Source organism: Mastacembelus armatus, chromosome 15, assembly GCF_900324485.2.
Source record: "Mastacembelus armatus chromosome 15, fMasArm1.2, whole genome shotgun sequence".
NCBI lineage: Eukaryota > Metazoa > Chordata > Actinopteri > Synbranchiformes > Mastacembelidae > Mastacembelus > Mastacembelus armatus.
Genome location: NC_046647.1, coordinates 13,062,930 through 13,084,902, shown reverse-complemented (window position 1 = coordinate 13,084,902; position 21,973 = coordinate 13,062,930). Strand labels below are relative to the sequence as shown.

The window sequence follows — 21,973 nt, the reverse complement described above, 5'->3', positions numbered from 1 at the left end:
GTAACATGTAGAGCTGAATTTAAAACCTCTGAATTTCCCCCATGGGGGATGATTAAAGTATCTGTCTATCTATCTAGCTGAGTGACAGTGTCGCAACACCTGTAACCGTGGTAACTGTACTCAAAGATTGCGACAGCCTATTGTGTAAAGAGCTGTCGAACGCGGCCGCGGCAGTGACGTATCTCTGTAATGGACCAATGAGACAAATCCAGCACACGTCATCTGTTTTGAAAATGATCAATGGCGTTATCATTCCGCGACAACGGCAACCAAAACAGAAAGCTACTTTGCGGCAGTGAAGTTTCAGATCACGTTACCTTCAAAAGAAAATCCACACGTATGGAGACGATGCAGCAACCGCTCGTCCGACGGCTGACGGAGGAAGACGACCCGGCCGGAAACACACATGCGCGTGCAGAGGTGAACCCGTTCACCTTCACCCCGCAGGTGATCCACGTGCACAAGGACCACGAGCTGTTTGAGGTAACTTAGCAACAACATGCTGGACGTTACTTACGCGAGGCACGTAACGGTACTAGAAAGACACCGGGATGTAACGTTACTGTATTTGGCTGCTGTTTTTTAGGATGGAGACATTCTCAGACACATGTACCTGCAAGACCTCTACATTTCAGACGACAAACCAACACTCAGGTTTGAGCACCAAGTTATTTCTACATCTCTTAGCTTGGCTAACGCTAGCTTAGTCTAGCCTAACAGACCGTTAGCCTAGTTAGTTAGTGAGCCTATAGTCCATCAATGGGAAGATAGCTGTCATAAGCCGTTAGTAGTTAACTAGCTACGTGGTTTACTAACAAACAACAAAAGATCAGTTATTTTAATTTTTTCAACCTACAGTGTTTAATCTAACTAAGTGAAACAATTACAACAAAAAAATAGCACAAAAATATGACATGAAATCATTGTACCTAACTCTGGTTTGAGTGTTATCCTAGCTATGATATTTAATATGATATTTTACAGATTAAACTGGTTATTTGTCTAAAAAACTGGGCACATGATAGGAAGGAAGAAGTCAAAACCATAAGCTTATAGTTTTATAGCTAATTGGATATTATTATAGTTTTGTTTATTGTTTGCTTTTTGTTGACAAATTAATATTGCTGTGTTTTTCACATCTAATGTAATGAAACATGTTTAGTCTAAAAAAGCTCTTACGTAGTCTATTACTTTATGTTCTAATATCAACCTTCATTATAGTCATGCTAGACATAATGTGGTTGTGGCAACATCTATATTTCTGTTATCTCCAGCAAAAACAGATCTCCATCCTAAGTGATCATTTCTTTTCTAATGAGCTGTTTATTTCACTCTGTGCTGGTTGGGCTGTCAGTCATTTTTTTTCCTCCTGTTGTCTTTTATTAGTGTGTCAGACTTTGCCTGTCACATCTCTGGCTGCAGTGCAGTCTTCAGTACGCTGGAGGAGTATGAGCACCACTACAACTCCCTGCACAGACATGTGTGCTGCTCCTGCCGTCGCTCTCTGCCAAGTGGCCGGCTCCTGGACATTCACATACAGGAGTGGCATGACTCTCTCTTCGCTATCCTTGCCCAAAGTCAGGACATGGTAAATACAAAAAAAAAAAAAAAACAACAGACATCCTTATTGTAGAAATACAGTAAATGATATTAAAATAAGTTTATAAGATGTTGACAGACACTCTTTTCATATTTTTTATATATTTCAGTACCAGTGTTTAGTGGAGGGCTGTGGACAGAAGTTCAGGACTAGTAAACACAGGAAGGATCATCTAATAAGAGTCCACAAGTATCCTCCAGACTTCAGATTTGACAAAAGTAAAAAAGACAGAGGGTAAGACTGTATGTTCTGTATTTTGTCCACTAGATGGCAGCAAAATATTGTTAGGACTATTACTCTATGTGAGTTTTCAGTCCAGGAGAGTCCATGTTTGTTATTGTAAACAGAACCCAAATTGAATATTGAATAATTTGCCATGTTCTTGCAGAGGTGAAACATTGTTTATATTTCCCTTTGACAACTTTCTATTCTTTTGTTAATGTAAAATGTTAGGCCAAGTTAAATAGTCAGATTCGCTTTGCTGCTTTATTGAAACTAATGTGTAACTTCTCTTTAAAAACTCAGCTACAGTTAAAAGCCTTAAGTGAGTGTTAAATAATTTTTTTCTTATTAAATGTACATGTATGTTTATTAGAACCCAAGAGATGAAGAGACAGCAGCAGAAACAAGCAGCCATGGAGGTAGTAAACGATGTGTGTGAATCTGAGGGTGTGTGTGAGGTTATGTGTGATGGGCTGTCTGACCAACCCGAGCAAGGGGAATCCATGGAGACGCATGCGTCCGAGGAAGAAGCTGCTCCCATGGCAAAGTCTGCCTCTACTGAGGAGCACGCAGATCTTTGTACTGCAACTCATGATACAGCGTGCACAAGCACATATCAACTGAAACCACAATACTCCTACAGGTTAGTGTTTAAATTTGAACAAGTCTGCTGGAAAGCTCTGTGCTAAAAACAGTAAGCCAATATTTTCAGGATATTTTATGGGTATCTTTGGGAATTTAAGGCAAATTTTTAGCCACCTGTAAGTTTCCAGTTTTCTTAAGGCAAAACTCAGGCAGTTACAAAAATTGGGTCAAAAATTGTTGGAAGAATTCAGTAATTTCAAAGTATTACACAATTAGAATATGTGTAATATCTTTAATACCAATTAATTTAAATGATAGTGTGAGATACAGGACAGCAGCCATGTTGTTGTCTTTCAGGGTTCCGACAACTGTGTGCTTCGGTCACGGTTCCATCCGAGGTTTCAGAGGGCGGCGGGGAAGGAGGAAATGACACAAGAACTGAGATTTTCTTTTTAAGATCAACGTAATATGCATGTCTTGCAAGACAGTATGTTTGCTGTTTGTGTCCTTAAATAAAATGTTTTTTGCCAAAAAATGTAACCAACTCTACTCAATGTTTCAGTGAATCACGGTTGTCTGCCTTTAATATAAACTTATACTCATATCACTTTCCGAAAGAAAGTACACTATATGGGATACTGTTGACCAGTGTTTTACTGGTAGGAGCTTTCACAAAAAAAAAAAAAACAAAAAAACAAATCAAAATACTTTGCATAATACTTACTTTTAAAAAATGAGACGCAGTGCAAAGCAGTATTCATATTTTAACTAATTTCCACTGGAAAAATGAGGGGAATGACATAATGTATATAATAGATTTTAATAATTGTACAAAAGACTTTATCATTCATCATAAAATATAAAGTACACTGTACATCAATGACTGACGTGAGTCTGTCAGTCATGTTTATCATTTTGGAGTTTTTGCAAAAATAGTTGATGACTTTTATTTACATTTTGTAATGAAGCTGACTGGTCTTGTACTCAAGAGCTTTAAACAACTGTGCAAAAAAATTCTTTTTTTGAGGTAATGACACAAATACAGCTTTAAAATTACACTAGAAAAACAAATTTATAGTTGATTTATAGTTTTGAAACAAAAAAAATATTAGTAGATTTTAAAAAGATCTCATTGTTTATAGTATGTGTGGAAAAAGTCTGCAGTATTTAATAACTCAATGCATTTAACAGCTCAGTGTATGCCAAAGGTAAACATACTTTATGATCTGTAACTTGTAAAACAAACAAGACAGTTTCATTGCAATAGTTTAAAAGGCACCAGTGAGCTCTTCTTAGTCTGCCCCATGATGATTCCTACTTATTAAGAGCTATTACAAATCATCAATATATTGGAATTTAAAAATATGGGTATACATTTTTATTTGTAATTGAAGTATATTTTTATTGAAAAACTCTGAAGCTTGTTTGGTACCTTTCTTTTCACCGCAATTCAACACAATAATGAGATTATTAGGTCCCATGGATGATACAGAAAGTGTTCTTAATGCACTTTAATGTTCTGGAGCATTTTTTATACCTCAAAATTGTAATCTCTTTTTAATTTGAGAATTTTTCAAAGGCCACTGGGATGAAAACGAAACATTCTCATGCCACTTTAGTGTATAAAACATTTTGGAAAAAATCATGTCATCTTTCGACATTGACTATTGACCGACAAGGCTATTGGGACAGAAAAGCTTACGACATTTGAAATTTTAATCTGATCTGTCATTAAAAGAAAAGGAATTCACTGAATACACTGCAAAGATGACCATGTGAACAAATAATTTACCACAAAGAAACATTAAATACTCCAAATGAATGAAAAGCGACACTTGAATCAAAATATTTCACTTCTTTTCCACGTGATCCTTGAATGAACCCACTATTTGAAATTCAAAACCTGATTCTTCTACCAAAGAATCTGCGTGAAAAAAAAAATCTTCACAAAATTTAACATACTATTTCATGACAGATTTCAGACATTTGACTCAAAATGGACATTTTTGCAGCGTTTATTATTTGCTGTATAAAGGCGTTTTTTTTAACGCATCTTTCCCCGCGATGCAGTTCGAAGTTAGTGAGGGTTAAGACAAGTAGTACATCCCATACGGTCCACTGAATAGTCCAGGGACAGGAAAGCCAGGGCGCGGTCCGTTCAGTGTCCCATACAGGGACGCTGCGCCCATGGGTGCGCTCAATGGGAAGGGAAAGGCGAAGGCTGGCAGCAGAGGTTTCGCGGCCAGCTTGAGCTTCTCCAGCTCGGCCTCCTGCAGTCTCTTTGCCTTGGCCCTACGGTTCTGAAACCAGATCTTGACCTGGGTCTCTGTGAGACTGAGAGAGCTGGAGAACTCGGCTCTCTCCGCGATGGAGAGGTACTGTTTCTGACGGAACTTTCTCTCCAGAGAAAGCAGCTGAGAGGTTGTAAAAGGAGTTCTGGGCTTCCTGTTGTTCTTGTGTTTCCGTAGATTGCACTGGGTCGGGCTGGGAAGTCCTGGAAGTACATTTAGAAAGTCACATCACTGGAACAGGAGAATTGACGTGATTGACGTGCTTTAAATATATCCAGACTAATAATGACTACAGCTTAACCAGGGAGATGCCAACCACTGAATAGGTTATTGGAGTAACATATAGGCCTATAGCAGCGAGCTGCAGCCTTATAAGGCAACGCAGCCGTATCTCGAAATTCCTCTCCATCATTTTTAGATTTTTTGAGGAATGAGATCATCTACAGACGATTGCCCCTAGATTGGCAATCACTAAAGACTAGTCTGTTAGCAGATCTAGGCTATGAAATATGCTATTTATACACTCACTGGACTGTTGCGTGCAAGAATCTTTGGTGATTCCCATTAGACTACTGGAAAGTTAAAAAACAGTGAAGAAAGACAGTAGGCCTGTCCTACACTCACTTGGGGGTGATGCGTAAGGAGCCTGCAACCAGGGGCTCGTCTCCTTGTCACTGAGGTCCACCACTTCTGTCGTGGACCGATGAAGTCCCCTCGGTGACGCACACTCGGTCCCGTCCGAGTGGAGGCTTCTGTCCGGCGTCCTGTCTGATATCAGGGACTCCACGCTAAAAGGCAGCTCTAAACTTTTCGTTTTACATTTTCTGACAGGTGACAGGTCCAGTTTGTCAGGTTCCATGTCACCAGCGGCTCGGTCCTGCGGTGAGGTTTCCCCCGGAGCAACCGAGGGCGGTGATCCCTGTACAGGATTCATTACGCACTGAGGTGCCATACACCCAGTGTCCTGCCGCTGTCCTCCTTGCTCTTTTTGTGTTTTCCACTCGAAGAAATCTGTTATTGCCGAAGTTCTCCCAATGTTGCACAGCTACGTGAAGACTGCAGGTTTGACGCACAGACTTGCCTCTCCCTCAGTGAAGTGCCACAAGTTCCTCTTTCATCCTGCCGCACGCCTATCACTCTGTCGATGTTTGCGCGTCACTCGAGCCAGACAGTTTCTGATAGGTCCGGCTTGTAATGACAGTCCTGTAGTCCATTTTATGCGCCGTGGGTCTTCCAGCAGTCTACGGTCTTGACAGATGTAAACCTCCCGTCAGGGGCGGCGTCCCCTAAGTCAATGAGTTTAGTTTGTGCACATTTAAAGTTACACCTATGTCTGCATAAATATATTTACATTTCACTACATAGGCTTCTTCATCAAGTCAGAATGTTGCAGACATAATATGTCATTTAATATTAATAACCTTAACTTTATGGACAATGTTTCAAATCTCATTCCAGTTCATAACAAAATAGACTGAATTAATTGTTTCTTTTATAACTAATGTTCAGTGTCGTTTGCTGTTAGTGCTGTGACAAATGAAATATGGATAATACCAGACCCTTCTTAGAACTGTTTATTTAAAAATACTTTATGCTGACATTAAAGATGCACTAATCAATATCAATATATTAACAGTCAATCAAATGACTTATTGTATTTGTTGTGAAAGGTGAATTTCAGTCTCTCTCACGTCATTATTTTGGTTTTATGGCCCTAAAAACTTTACTGTTTTAATGCAGTCTCATCGCTTTCATCAGCTTTGTTTCCAGTAGCAACAAGCTTCTTATAAAAACCCACAGAGGCTGTAGCATAGGTTGACCTATATTTCAATGGCTGAGGAGGGTACAGAGTACTGGGAATCATAGAGCATAGAGCAGTTAGCAGCTAGAGTAATGTATATAATGTATTCTAATATATATATATAGATATATATATATATATTATATACAGTAGATAGCCAGATAAATGCTAATGTTGCTTCATGTCTTCGAATCAGCTTTATAAAATGATACATCTATATGTAGCCTATTGCATCTTCCATCAAAAAGGTCAAACAATGAATGAATCCAGGCTTCAGCAAATTTGGTTCATGAAAGTTTGCTAAATTTATCTTGGAAACGTTTACGATGACAAAATGTTTTCATTGTGTTGCAATGACTATAGTCTTACTTGCACTTGAGAATATGTTGCCAGTAGTTTATACCATTAAAGCAGAGAGGCAATCCAGGCTGTGATTTAAATACTTTATATACTCTTAAGAGATATTATAACTGTAAATTTCTATGTTGTGGCCTGGAATCCAATTATCTATGGCTGTGTACTGTCCATATTTCAACCTATTGTGTTCATTGTCTGTAATCCCTTTGAGAGACAGTAAAACCCCAACTAATGTCGCAGAGGGCTGTCCAAATTGGCCTTGTTTTTAAGCTCTTTAAACCATGTCAAATTGTTTTCAGTGAAACCCAATATTTGGGAGTTTTCTGCCTTATGGGACTTATTCCTGTGCTTCCAGCAGCACACTGACTATCTGTCTGTATGGGACAATTGGTTAAATGGAGTTAACTGTTTTTCTCCCTGAGGTACATTTCTGCTTTGATCCTGCTGCGCCTGGCGCCTGTCTGCTCTCGCTCCCGCTCTCCCTCTCTGTGTGACAGTGATAGATTACTGGGTAACCATACAAGCTTTCAATGACTATAATTTAGTGCCCTACAACATTGCATTCTTCTCTACTTACTGTGAATATTACTACTCTGCCTGTTTGAAAAGGGATGTAGGGCTGTCTGTAATGTCTTGTTTCTCAGCCATTGTTTTGTAATTATTTGTAATGAAAGAGAAAATTATGCTTCCTGCTTCTCTTCAAGTAGCAAGCATATGCCTGAAAAGTCAGCAGTGACTACTCTGTCATTTCTACTCATCTATTATCTTTCAGTACATTTAGATAAATAGTAAAAGTCGGATCAATTCTTGAAAATCTTTGCTTATTATGAAATGGCAGAGAAGATGCGCACAAGGAAGAATGTAGGACATGGTCCCATCTGGCTGCATCCATTGAATTCTAAAACACCAGAGTGCTTTGGATGTTTGTGGGCCTTTCTTCCTTCATACTACATAGTATACATTTTTGAAGTATCTATACCCTTGTATTTAAAAACAGCAAAGTACTTCCTTTATTCTTTTCTTTTTAGTCCTGCAGATGTTGAGTTACTTGTATGAATAATCTTTTAGCATCATGGATGTTGTCTAAGTCTGTAGGATTTATCCTCTTGGCATCATGAATGTCTGTACAAAATTTAATTTCAATCTGTTGAATTGTTGAGATATTTTATAGCGATGGACAAACAGACTGACATCTATCTGTTGCTTGTCCACCCACAGATATACACATAGCTCTCTGAACACTGCTGGCTTGCTATAGTGGAGAATTGTTTGAGGAGGTAATTGTGGTTTCCAAAAGAGTTTTCCTTTTAGACCAAACATGTCAAGGCAGGCTTTATATATTTCATTTTTAAAATCTTTCTCTTTCATGAGAGTTGGCAGGGGTTACAGCTATCCTAAGCAAACTGTGGGGAGGGGGCTGAGTCATGTGGGATAAACATTTATGAAACACACAGCGGGGAACTTTGTGGTGAAAGTGTATCATTTTTAAAAGAGACAGGAGGCCTGCCTAGTGAAGCATAACAGAACATTATCATGTGTCTGAGTGGACCTGCCAACATTGGTATGTCAAAATGTCAATGGATGTAAGATCACAAATTTTCCTTTCCACACTGACATTTACAATAAATCACACTCTCAGTTCTCTTTTTATGTCTAGTGACGGATGAAGTGTTGATGTACCATGTGCAAAACTATTATATTTATGATTCAGTTCATGTCATGCAGAGATATGACCAAGTCAGCTATGCTTTTGTTGTTATACTTTTTGTTGTTTTCAAATTGGCCTCTTGTCTTGACTCACAAGTATCTCCTCTTATATTTGTGTACAAAATATATAATCCAATAATGTCTTAAATAACTAATTATCCACATTTTATTTTATATTTTGAACAGAGTCAATGATTTTCTGGCTCATCTAACAATTTTTTTTTAATAAAAGCAAAGTAAAGTCACTGTATAAATGGGATTCTAGTTGATTTGAGTTCAGGTTGTGTAACTCAAATCCACACTATGCTTACAGCTCTCACATTGCAAATTGGTGTGAATGATATGAGTGCTACATTATTTACTCAAATAATATAATTAAGCATACATGCTCAATTGGCTCCAGCTCAGCTTTAATCAGGCCTTGTCATGCCAGTCATGCCAAAGAGGATGTGGAAGGCCTGCGGTCTTCCCAGTGATGTTTCTGCTTATCTGATGAGAGTTTGAAGGGAACTGCAGCAACATGTCAGTCTTGACTAGTTGTTTCATTGTTTTCTCTGTGTCAGCACATTATGTCCTGTGAGCTGCTATCCTCTCTCCACCAACTCAAAGTCAGGTGTAGCCTGTCGATCCAGACTCTGAAAGTGACCTTCTCCTTCATTTCATAGTGCCGCTGAGTAAAACATGATAGCAGCCTTTGCTAACAGTGACTACAGACCACTTAAGACACTTATGCTTTACCCGAAGTGCTTGGATAGTTGAAGAGTGTCTGAAATCCCTTTGTCACACAACTTTCTAATTTTCTGTGTGTATACTTGAAGTTCTCTATCAGGTTCTTTTCTTCATCTTTCACAAACTTACTGTACTTCTGTCACTTTTTGTGTGTACAAGTGCAAGAATACCTTTCAGGGAAAATTGTCTGAAAGTGTTTGCCCCCTAAGGGTGCTATTCTCAACTGAGCCATCATTACATCATACATCATACCCCTCTCTATGACAGTACACTTCCCTTCTTGTCTTCATGTGTCCACAGAGCCTTATTTAGCCTATAGGTTCATATGTGGTCAGATGAAGCATTTCGCTGGCCTGTGTGGTAGTAGCATACCACTGTCTCATAACAATGAATATGGGCCTGATTTAGGATGTAGTGGCTATATCTCAAGTCATTAATATTGTATTTTTACTTCAGTATATGCTAAGGTTGTCTATTTTAAGCATTTGTTGACATGTCAGTCATTTCCTTTTTGAGGATGACATATTGGAGACTCACTTATCAGATGAAGCCTGACCCTTTGTAATTACCTGATGGGCTGTTGATTGGTTAAGTGCTTTTCAATTATCCTCTATATGTTAGCATGACTCGGCTGCCAGGGGAAAGTGTTGACAGGTGAGCAGCAAGCGGGTTATTATGCCTCTGTGTGTTTTGTATGTAGAATATGGGGTTTGGTGACAGGAAGGCGCGTTCCACATGGCGTCTGGCAGAGACGAGCAGAGTGGTTGGCTGACTGGGACTCGGCAGTGAGTCTTGCCCGCAGTGCCAGGTGCTAACAGGTGAACACAGAGATATTGTTGCTGTATTGTTGGGGTTTGGGAGGTACAGAGTGGGGCAAAGGAACCGGACACCCTCTGTGGACCTGGAGCGAGCCAGGGGTTGGGGTGAGCTCAGTGATGGTGCTGACAGCAGGGGGAACTCAGATGGTAGCCTGCACTCAGTGATGATAATGACGACGACGATGATGTTAGAGAATGGGCCACTAACTGGGGCTATGGATGTCAGATTATTATAGGCTTTTTATTGTCTGGCTTTGATAGCAAATGTAGACGTCATTAGTATGAGGGTGATGACAGAAGAAGAGCAGGGGACATCACAGGAGTAATGGAAGCAAGAGAAACCTGACACACTCACACAGAAAAACACATACACTGTGGTGCAGCTCTCAAAACATAGAGGAGTTCAACTATAAACTACAGCAAAAATCTCACCACAATAAAGTTTAATGCTGTAATGTGCTTTACTCTGATTCTGTTTTGTATTTGTTTCAGCTTCTCTGTTTACCCCCACACTGTATAGATTTACAGTGAGTGAAATATTACAAATGTCTGTGTCACAGCATTGGTTTTCCAATTTGACTCTCAGTGAATTGCAGAGTGAGGTCAGATCTCACCACACTGGAAGACGGTAATGAACACAGTTTGGTCTAGGCCCACTGGAAGCTGAAAATGGTGCACTGATTTGTGTCAAACAGCTGTTGTCAATTGACTGTTCACAAATCTGGTTAAATACTTCCCAACAATATTAAAACTGATTCTCCTAAAGTTCTGGCAGCTGCATTGCAACATGCTGCAGCAATTTAAACCTAAATCACTAAAATCACACAGCAGCAGCTTTAGGGAGACGACCAGTCCACTGAGACACTCAAGTGAAAAAAAAACAAACTTATTGTGCCTGTTGTATCTCTGAGGATTAGAGGCTTATAATTAGACGTGTCAATATTCCACGTTTTGGGAGATACACTCATTCACTTTCTTGCTGGAAGTTATATGAGAAGATTCATTCCACTCTTGTGAAAATGGGGGAAACAGTATCATTTTATACTTCAGTTTTTGTATAATTGAAACAACTTACTATTGATCTTATCATATCCTCAGTAAAAAGCAAATAAGCATATTTTCCGAAATGTTGAATAAAGGAGATCCTGAAATGTAAATGGCTGTTCAGTGAAAATGGAAATATTTTAATGCAGTTGGTGAATATTGAGAGGGATTATCATTTTTGTGCTAGCTCTCAGTGATGGGAATACCCCTTTGCATTCACTTCCCATAATGCAGCTTTATTTTTAGGTCATCAACAGCTTTGAGCCAGTATCATGTACTGGCCAGACTCCTGTCGCTAAGGTAAGTGCTACTTTACTTTGTTGTTCATCTCACGTGTAGATACAGATTCTGCATTAAAAACATTATTTAATTAAAGGATATTTAGAGTACTAACCTGTTTTTGTGTAAGAATGCGAGTTGCCGCCTGTGATCTCAGCACAGTGACAAGCTGAACAAATATGCCGAGTTGATTCTTCTGAAATTACAATAGGTTCCACATCGTCTCGTGAAGCTCTGAAAGAGATGGGAGGGCACAGCAGAGGCCCCTGAATAAACAACCATTAAATTCTCCCTATGCCTGCATGAGGGGACACTTCAGACTTGGGGCTGTGCTTTAAACAAACGCAAAACACAAAAAAGAACCAGAATTGAATGTAGAGACAGGGAAAATTGCTAGAATAAGAAAGCCCTTTATGTCCAGTCTACTTTATCTTTTTAGATTGGGTGTGTGATAAAAGAGGCAGACTAGTGGACAGTGGGATAAAGTGAGGAAGATGGGTGGAGGGAGAGGAGAGGGGGAAGAGGTGGATGAAGGAGAAGATGAAAGCTTTGTTGTGCTGATGCTTAATGAGCTGGAAAACACAATTGAACTTCTCTGACTGTGGAAATTGCTGTGAGGGCATCGTAAATTAGCGCCAGTGTGGGAGCTAGCCTGCTGACAGAAAAGGGGCTTTGTGTGGTAAAGGCTTCCTCACAGGCCTGCAGCCACCGAGATCCTTACAGTGGCGTCACAGCTCGATCTGTCGCACGACAAGGAGTTTGGTGGTTATTCTTAAACATGGGCTAGTGAACTTTTTGGCAGCATATTTGGTCGCTCATTGGCCAGTGTGATTCTTGTTTTCCACTCCACCATCCCACCTGTTGATCTGCATTTTCTAAAAAGAAAACTAAAAAGAAAACTTTTGACTTATTTACCTCCTTCCTCATGACCTAAGGATCCGTATATTTTGCAGTCCATTCTGTCTGTGTCCTGCTACCTGTGGATTATTACTCCATAAACAGTGAGGCCAGACAAAGAACAGACAGGCGAAGATACAACATAGTGGATAAAGGCGAAGGGGGAGTGAAGAGGAGACGGGTCTAACTCTTCTCTGATATTTAGTGAACTCCAATGGGTGACTCTTCATTCTGGCTTTGCAGGCTTGGCACATGCCTTCTGTTACTAAGTGGCTTCATATTGAAAGGCTCTGCGGACACTATTCTCTCTCCCACTGGGTGCCAGCCTCTCTGCCCTGGCAGCTGCTGGGCTTTAGAATAGACTCATAGTTTCCCCTCTGCAGGTGAGCTGCACAGCCAAAACAGGGCCCCTCAAAGGCCTTTTCAGAGCCTCAATAGGAAACTGACTTGGGGAGAGAGGAACGGGCACACAATGGCTGCCTTCTCTGGACACAGAGAAGATGGAGATGAGCTATTGGGGTGCTGCTTTAGTGTTGCTTATAGCCATGTCGAGGAGAGGTGATGAGAGAAGAGAGGAGAGGATGAGTTCTCCCTGTTAAGTTTTTGAAGGCGTGGTTCTTTCCCCTCAGTGTTTTTTAGCTCTTCTGCTGACGTGCAGGGACGTCCTGTCTTCCTGCGTATCCAATGTAATTGCTGTGCCATTGAAACCTGACGAAACAAAATGTTTTTTTCCATGTCCTGGGGTGACGGGGGTGACACTCAGCTCCTATCCACACCTCCCCTCTGCCCACCCCCTCCCCACTAGTGGGACTCCCTTTCTCCCCGGCAAAACTCTTCTCATGAAGGGAGGAAAGAATTCAGCTCCCTCTGCTCCCGCACACCTCCTTTTTATAGTTAGCTTTTTAACTTTTATTAGCAACAGCTTTCACTTACATGAAAAGTTGGCAAAAGAGAGAAGAGGGAGAAGGAGGGGATGAGAGATGGAGAGAGCATTTAAAAGGACTGAGAGCAGTGATGAGGGAAAGGAAAAGAGGGTTATATTTTTTTTTTTTGGTAACTGCTTGTCCAAATCCTGTCAAACCAGAACAAAACACAAAAATCTATCTGGGTAACCTGGCTTTCTGAATCTCTGCCTTAAGATTATGACTGGTTGATAATTCATTATTATGTTTTACTGTATCACTAATTGTGAGTAAATCTTATCATGGCTGTTTAGCACTTTTGAGATCTTAGCAATCCATACACTATGATTTGTGAGCTCTTGACAAAAAACCTAAAAACATTTTTTCCTACCTGTTATCAAGCAACAAATTGTATCTTTCAAGTTATTTATTTGGTCTCACAGGCGATTCCAGTCTGAAACCAATGTTAGAAGTCCATCTTTCCACAGATTTCTAATAAAATCTGTCACTTTTTGTTTGAATTTTGAAAAACTGAATTGAACATGTAGTTCACAAGGTGTTTCAGGACAGGCCACAGCGGCTGTATTAAAATGAATAAGAAACAAAATGAATTGGATTTTTTTAAGTAATAGCATTTTCTCTTTTAGCTAGAAATCTTAACACTTATATATTTTTTTGTATAATAAAATTTCTTTCAAGGCAAATGATGGCAAGTGAGGGTCTTATTTGTTTTTCCCATATATTACCCACCCCTGTTCCAAAATACAGAAATATTTCTACAGCATATTCTTTTGCTATTGTTTACATTTCACATGAGATTTTAAATACACAGTCATCTGAGAGATTATGGAGCCTTTAGCTGTCTAATATAATTAAGTTGGGTAAAAAGATGCTATCAGTCCCTGTCTCATTTTTCCTCTTCTCTCTCTCTCTCTCTCCTTCCGTCTTTCTTCTCATCTAATCAGTTCCACTCTGTTATTGCTGGCCCCAGGCTGTTTACGCTCTTTGCTAAACTGCTTTCACAAGCATGAGACCAAAGCCTTCTCAAATGTCTATTAGACCCTTTAAATGCTCACTCAGGCTCACAGTCACTGTGTGGCTGACCTTAGGGTGGCTGTGGCCATCATTATGGAATCAGTGCTTGCTGATCTGACGTACCTCACACCTTCTTAAGGCAGGAATTGTTTTTTTTTTTCTGAAGGTGCTCAACCACTTTTGAAAGGTTAAGTGGTGAATAGTGCCTCTTGTGACAGCGCACAGGGCTGAAGGGACTGACAGAGGATGGCTATGAAATCCAGGAGAGATGGTTAAACATAAGTTCTGAGCACAGACATGCTCATGAAAGAACTATGCTTCATGTACTATTTGCTCTGAGGTTTTGAGAAGAAAGAAGCATTTCCTGCAGCCAGGCCAGCTGGGAGTGATTTAGTGACATTAGTAAAATCCCATTCTGGCAAGCATCTTTCCTCAGGGATAAGTTCATAGGGCTATGTAAACCAATAATGTAATATTAACCTTCTTTAGTGAGATTCATCTTGTGTTGGCTTATTTTGGGAGGACACAGTTGGTCTCATGATTGTGTTAGTTTGATTTGCAAAGAGCGCTGTGATGTTTCAGTTTAGCCTCTCCTAGTACAATAGTTATCTCCCATTGTTGATGTGTGTGAATAGCCGCTGAAATGCATACAGCCTGCAGGATGGTGCCTTCCAAACAAGCAGCTGCTACTTTGTTTAACTGAGAAGAGTTTATGTCCTGTTGTGGTAAAAATACTGAGCGAGGTGTGTTATATAATATTCTATCAGCACAAACAAAAGTTTGTCCCTATATCAAATATAAATAAAACCTGGCTTATTCTTAACAGCTTACTAGAAGCCATAACCTTATTTTTATATTTAGAAATGTCTGAACCATGTATAAACATCGCTGCAGCACATCTTCTTACATGGCGTCTAATTTCCCTTCTGCTTCCACTCCACTTTTATCTCTGTACTGCAGCACTACCTGTGGTTGTCTTTATCTACATTATGTAAACATATCCAGCAATAATGTCTTTTCTGGAAAGAAGGTGCTGTTTTAACACAGTGAGTAGGTTGGATTTGGAGGAGCTAGGTTTGGCAACACTGAGCAGTGAATTTTAAAGACATTTGCAGTGTTTCCTTTTAACTTAAATCAGGAACAGCAGGGAGCACCTGACAGCAAGGTATCACATTAGCAATGATGGTGACTCCTTTTTCTTTCATGCTGTGTCTGTCTTTACTCTGCTGTTGTTTGCATTCTGCAGGTATGTAATTATGGTTTGAAAAGGTTGGAGCCAGACTTTCCACAGAGCTTAGTGTGGGAACAAAGCAGGGTCTGGAAGCTGAGGGTCAGGGAGCACAGTGGCTGCATGGTGCCTACAAACTACAAAGATAGACATCTAGGGACAGTCATCGTTTTCCAATGAAAGTCTGCCAGTGGAGTCGATTCAGAGGTCTGACTCATATCCTCTGACTGTGCTGAGGATAGTTTACACGGCACTGAATGATGTGTAATGACCAACAGTGCAATCTGCCATAATTGGAGATTGTTAGAGAAGCTGCAGCTGATGCATTACATGTAATAGGATTCCTGATATCTAATTCTAATTTGTCACTGTGCTGCTGTTACTGTGATATAGAAACATACAAAACTGTTGCTGAATCATACACAATAGCAGGTCAGAACTGTAAATAAATAATATATACTTCTATAGACAACCTATATAACAAATAATACTTCTTGATAAAAGGATTACTGACTTCTAAGGCTTTTATGTGTTATTTTTGGAGACCGTGTATAAACCACTAATATCCGATCACTGAACCTACGTTTATCTTATCAACATATTCTTTGATTACCACATATTCTTAAATCCAGGATGTTTTTCATTTCATTAAATGCAGATCTGTATGTCTTATTTATGATTGTATACAAATTTTGCCATATTTCAGATTACATATATTTTTATTCTTATTTTTATACTTACTAATGGGAAACACTGATCTTGATCAAAACATACACAACTCTTTGGAACATCAGACTGACAATGGGATGTTTCTTGCTAGGATAATACTCCAGATTTTCAAAGATGCTGATACTTGCATTAGATACTTTGAATATGAGATTTTGACAAATTGGTCTTTCTAAGTTTAGAAATTTGCGGTGTCAAGCCTGCAAATGAGAATAGCCTTAACTATGCTTCAATTAGTTGTAGATAAACAATGAAGACCAAAGATTAAGTAATCATTTAAAATGAATCAGCTGGGTTTGACATTCTTTGTCACCAGGGAGTCTTTAATTATCCCTTGACTCTGTAACAAAGAAACCAGTGGTATTTAAAGTATAAAAGAAAGCATAAATCAAATCCACTCAGGAACAATTAAAAGTCCTTCATTAATCTTTACATATTCTCATTGGCTTTTTACTTCTTATGAGAAAGTGTACGACCTTTAAAAGACGAGAGTTTTGTCAAACGTATCTGTGTCATGTCTCTATCTATATTGACAAAAACCTAAAGATAAAAAGCATAAAAAGCCATCTGCTGACATAACTGCACAGTGCGGGCACATGTTTCTTTAATAAGGATGAAAGCATGGCGCTCTTGTAACTGGATCTCTCTGTAGCAGGCAGCTTTCCATCAAGGAACAGCAGGAACCTCTATGTAACCCAGGAGCATCAGTACAGATGAGACCATGACACGCAAACTCAAACACACTAATTCAGAGCATGACAGACAGTGATAAGAGCTCTGTGATCTTAAATATACAATGTGTTGTGAATATCAAGGGAAGGAAGGGGCGACAGTGAAGGCAGTGTTAAGAACATCTGTAACACCTGTACCCACTGTTAACAGCTGTGTTTCACCTCTCTGTCATCAGGACAGTGTTTCACAGGATGCGCTCCCCACAGAGTTCATTTAGCTGACTGGCCTGTGATGAATTCTGCAGTGCTGGGGGTCAAAGGTTAAAGGTTAGGGGTACTCCAGCTGGCAGACAGGGAGCAGTGGACTCCAGTGAGGAGGCATTCAATGGTTGGATTAGGAAGGGGCGAAGGGTGCCGGAGGAGGCCAAAGTTTTTTGATGTAGTCCAGCCTTGAGGCATTTTTCTTTTTTCTGCTATGCTTAGATGTTAGTAAATTCAGATATGTGTATATTGCATTGTGTAGTCCTCTTATTATCAGGAGTGGAAACTCAACACAGAGCTAAAAGAGAGACTGAACATTGCACCTAAATTTGTGAGGTGACCAGAAATATGACCTCAAATGAATACTTCAATGCTAATTGTGTTATGTTATGTAAATGCTGCTGATATAAATAGATGACTATCTGCTGTATCAGCTTCAAAGGTTGTTTCAGAGAACTGATAAAACAGATAAAGCCATATATATATATAAAGCCGATAGACTGGTTTCTGCATTTCCCTGGTTGATCCTGTAGAGGGCAGATCTCTTAATGAGCCACGTGTGCCAAGTGGTGTTGTGGTGTGTCTTTTCTTCTTCCAAAACATTAGCTCTCCTCGAGTGGAAAATGTTTAATGAGAAGTGTACAAAACAGTAAATAGCCCCTAAACTTACTTTAACAGCTCCCACATGTTTACTGAGTTTATGAGGGGTGTGATTGAGGCAGGATAAGGGTGTAAGGTATGTTTGTGTGTGTGTGAGGGTGAGAGACTTGGACCATCTGAGTTTACTCTGTCATTATATAATATTTCCAATGTTGATATGTGCTATCAGAGCAGTGTGTAATGGTTCTGTGTCAGCTAATGGCCATCTTTCAAACAGATACTCAGATCAGTTTTTCAGATAAGCTCCCATGGACAAAAAAGTCGACCATATTCCTTTGCGTCTCCTCTCAAACGTACAAAGAGCTTCTCAGTCTTCTGTCAACAGTTACATCACAGGCAGAGGGGAAAGTTCCTCTTTCTATGTGTCTCCTGTGTAGCTGTGCAGCTCCTGATCAATCTCCCCTTATGTGTCCCAGCTCTCATCAGCGCTATTGTCGCAAGACAACTGTCTCAGACATTATCTGTGGAGCCATAGTATGGTGGCTCCAGACCTCAGACTGCCTGACTTGTCACTCCCATCATTTTACCCCCCTAACTTGCCACCTGATCGTTGATGGGGAGAATGAAGAGACGTTTTATTAAGCACTGCCATTAAAGCATGTTAAAGGCAGAGCCGACAGCTGATGAGCCTGCATGTAACTGTTGAACAGATGGCTCACTAATTCTAACTGCAGCTTCACAAGTCTGACAGCTCCCCACTCATCAGACCATCGTCACAACATTTCATGTTCTTCTTCGCTCTTCCATGGAGGTCCTTCCCCCAGCCCTGTAATTTGTGCGGTTAAACTCCACCGTGAGATGTCTAATGTGTGTTTAATGAGTGTTGGTGAAGCATCAATTAAAGTTAATTGTAGATCATTGAGTTAATTTTAGTTATTTAGAAAACCCCAGCTTTCCTAAATGTTGTGAGTGTGGGGGATATGACGGAAGACTGAATAAAGACAGAGGAGTGGTTAGCCTCAAATACAGGCCTGCGCCTCAGGACGACCTTTATGGGATTTACTGATAGTAATGACGGTGATGATGAGGTTTTGGTGCTGATGATTGTTTTAGTGTGACTGAGTGACTTTTCTGTTTTCATCTCAGGAGTGCCTTCTGTTTATTAGTGCAGTTCAAACAGTGAGCATGGAGTCTGGTGTGTCTGGCTGATTGTCACCTGTTTAATATTCTGTTGTCTAATTGCTTCTTTACCAGTAGAGAAGTAATGATAAAGATGCCGCTTTAAGTCAAGCAGAAACATGAGGGCTACATTCCTCACAGCCTCAGATGTAATAAGCTGTTACTGGTTTTGGGGCAGGGCCAGGATATCAGATACTATACTTACAGTTACAATTTGAAGAAAGTGCTGTCATCAGTGGCATTGACATATTAATCTACTGTATCTGACTACACAATGTGCATGTGGTTCTGTAAACTATACACATATACATTCGTGCACATGCACAAGGGAGGGCACCTCATGCAAAAACTAGAAACAGTTAGAAATAAAATGAAGCCAAGATCATTCATTTTAAGACTGGAATTTAGTCAAATATTCACTTTGGTGGTTTCCCCCATAAATTACTGCAAGCTGCAACATTTAGAGCATGTTTTCTAACCCAGAATTACAGACATAAATCATGACTTAATGCTGCACTTAAATAGTTACAGACAGGCAATTTATTCTTGGCTGCCTCTCTGCATTTTGTGCAACAGCATCATGTGTGTTTCACACTTTACTGCCAGCGATCATTACTTGCTGACAACTCCCATTCCTTCAAGACTTTAGTGTTCCCCTTACATTTTTTGAAAGACATGCCATTCACATGATACATGTGCGATCACACAATCACACCAGTGCACGTAACCAACAGTGGGATACAAGTACCAATCAGCAGTGTGGTGGGAAGAGGGAAACATATTTGCACCTCGTGTACTTGGCAGATCAAACCAAGCCTCTGATGGACTGTGAATGTGTCAGGGCACAATCTGTACACACCATAAAAGTTCAATCATCCCCACATCACCTGTGGGTAGTTCAAAAGATGAGGAGCTCCTTGATTTGATTCCAGGGCTTATAATTACACAGTTATATGTAAACTGCTTCACTTCCAAACACAAAGACAAAACAGTAGCGATACATGGGCCTTATAACATTCCTAATAGATACAATAATGTATAAAAGTAGTAGTGGTTTCTGTGCTTACAGTTTGATGAGAAGACGTTAGCATGTTGGGTTAAAATTATGCTATACCAGGAACTGCTTATCTCTAAGACTGGGAGCACAGACAAAGAGCTAGTCTGGCTCTGCTGAAAGAGAAAAAACAGTTAAACATGTTAGAAAAAGGAAAAGTGACAAACAGTAACTTTACTAACTCTTATACCTGTGCTGCTTCTTTTAAACTTTCTGACATTCATCACCTTGGTGGAGTGAAGTGGAGTCTAATGCAGAGCAACTCATTTCCTGAGCCCCAGCGTTCTGCCAACCAGAGGCTGGTTGAACCACAGAGGAGCATGTTTTTCCAGTAAGCCAGTGGGACCATTAGAAGTTCAGGGAGCAGAGTTTTGTGGTTAATCTGAGCTGGTAGCTGCTTGGCCTCTGGGCTTCATGTGAAAGCTGTTTAACTGATGTGTGGAGGACACAGGGGGGGATTGGTAGAAGTTTCAACACACTTTATCCATCAAACCAAGGCTTGGAGCTGTGGGTTGTCTTCTCTCCCAGGCTTGTGGTTTCTGGGAGACTGACAGAGTATTTCCATAATGTCTTACATCTCCCAGACTCATTGTCTCTGTAACTGGCAGTTTGTTAGCAAAATGAATTTTTTATGGTTCTCATCATAAAGAAAATCTCATTTAATGGAAAAGACTGATATTTTGGCAAATTAGCTTTTCAGCTGATATAAAGCTGTAGTCAGAATACGGTCCTCTAGCCTCTCCATCTCCCTTTCTGTTTTGAACCCACCTGCTTGCTTGATGTGCAAGTTGAAAATTTTGAGGTGAGCACATCAGCTCTCTGCAAACTTTTTTTAACCGCACGGTTCTGCGTGCTTCCCAAAATGTCTAACTAGTCCTTTAAGTGTGTTTACTTCAAATACAGCACAAAAAGCAGAATGACGGCAGTTGTTTCATTTTCAATAGATTATTTTAAAGATGTCTAGCATGTCCTTGCCTAGGGAGAGCCTTTTTGGGTAGAACACAGTAGTCTGACCACTCAGTGACCTGAGGGTATCATTGGACTTGTACATATGGATCTGATAGAGAGGGCAGATAACCAGCAGACGCTGTGGAGCCATCCCTTTAACCGGGCAGGAAGTATGTAGCATGTCTGTCTGCTCCTGTTCTACTGTACAATGTGTATGTGTGTGTGTGTGTGTCTGTGTGTCTGTGTGTGTGTGTGTGTGTGTGTGTGTGTGTGTGTGTGCATGTGTTGAATCCTGTTGTCATGAGACATTATTAGCCTATAAGTTAACTTAATGACTCACCTACTGTTGAATGAACAGTGAAAGAGGTGCAGTGAATAGTTCATTCTGTGACAGTAGTTTGTATCAGGAGGACACTGACACACAGAGCTGAAAATCAGTCATATTGGCTGTACATGTTAGATTAGCTAAATTAGTTTATGGCAGTGTTTACAGACGTTTAACAGAGTCACTGGAAAAGGTTTTCTGTTTTAGGTGTGTAAAGCATAAAATGGATTCATAAAGTCAGTTATAATTTATACAGCGTTTATATAAAAGATGAAGCTGTTTACAGGGCAAATAGTTACTTTAATGAAAAAAGTGATGCCAAATGTTTGTTTTAGTGGCATGAAAACATTTATTTAATTGTTTATTACATAAACGTACACAATATATGATAATAAACCTTGTCTCACGATATCTAAACCTGAGCTTTAAGGTCAAAGGGTTTTCTTACCATATTAGATTAGATTAGATTAGATTAGATTCAACTTTATTGTCATTACACATAAGCATCTAACCAGAAGTGCAATTAGCAGCAAGTGAAGTATCTACAGTATGTACAGTATGGCAGTGCTATGAACATAATATAGAGATGGATGTGCTATGAACATATATACAGATGTGAGTAGCTTACTATAAACATATTATAATGTTATTCTGCCCAGGTATATATTCAGTACATTTCATTCACTCTTATTAGAATTGATCTTTTTAACTTTA

The 21,973-nt window shown here is 39.8% G+C and overlaps 2 protein-coding genes across 2 annotated transcripts; one reads left to right on the top strand and one right to left on the bottom strand.

Moving 5' to 3' along the window:
• Positions 1-260: 260 nt before the first annotated feature.
• znf511 (zinc finger protein 511) lies at positions 261-2,903 on the top strand. The gene is made up of 6 exons (XM_026308932.2): positions 261-483; positions 587-654; positions 1,387-1,588; positions 1,710-1,834; positions 2,196-2,465; positions 2,765-2,903. The coding sequence occupies exons 1-6, from the start codon at positions 340-342 to the stop codon at positions 2,835-2,837; spliced, it is 882 nt and encodes a 293-aa protein (XP_026164717.1). The 5' UTR covers positions 261-339; the 3' UTR covers positions 2,838-2,903.
• Positions 2,904-3,351: 448 nt separating this feature from the next.
• On the bottom strand, positions 3,352-5,818 carry msx3 (muscle segment homeobox 3). The gene is made up of 2 exons (XM_026308946.2): positions 5,323-5,818; positions 3,352-4,901 (listed from the first exon to the last, which is right to left on the bottom strand). The coding sequence occupies exons 1-2, from the start codon at positions 5,648-5,650 to the stop codon at positions 4,495-4,497; spliced, it is 735 nt and encodes a 244-aa protein (XP_026164731.1). The 5' UTR covers positions 5,651-5,818; the 3' UTR covers positions 3,352-4,494.
• Between the last annotated feature and the right edge of the window lie 16,155 nt (positions 5,819-21,973).

Excerpts from the sequence above, each read along its gene's own strand:
- msx3 (XM_026308946.2), bottom strand. The coding sequence starts at position 5,650 with ATGGCACCTCAGTGCGTAATGAATCCTGTACAGGGATCACCGCCCTCG. Across the intron at positions 4,902-5,322 it reads TCCTTACGCATCACCCCCAA|GACTTCCCAGCCCGACCCAG; the intron begins GTGAGTGTAGGA and ends ATGTACTTCCAG.
- znf511 (XM_026308932.2), top strand. The coding sequence starts at position 340 with ATGGAGACGATGCAGCAACCGCTCGTCCGACGGCTGACGGAGGAAGAC. Across the intron at positions 655-1,386 it reads GACGACAAACCAACACTCAG|TGTGTCAGACTTTGCCTGTC; the intron begins GTTTGAGCACCA and ends GTCTTTTATTAG. Across the intron at positions 1,835-2,195 it reads AAAAGTAAAAAAGACAGAGG|AACCCAAGAGATGAAGAGAC; the intron begins GTAAGACTGTAT and ends TATGTTTATTAG.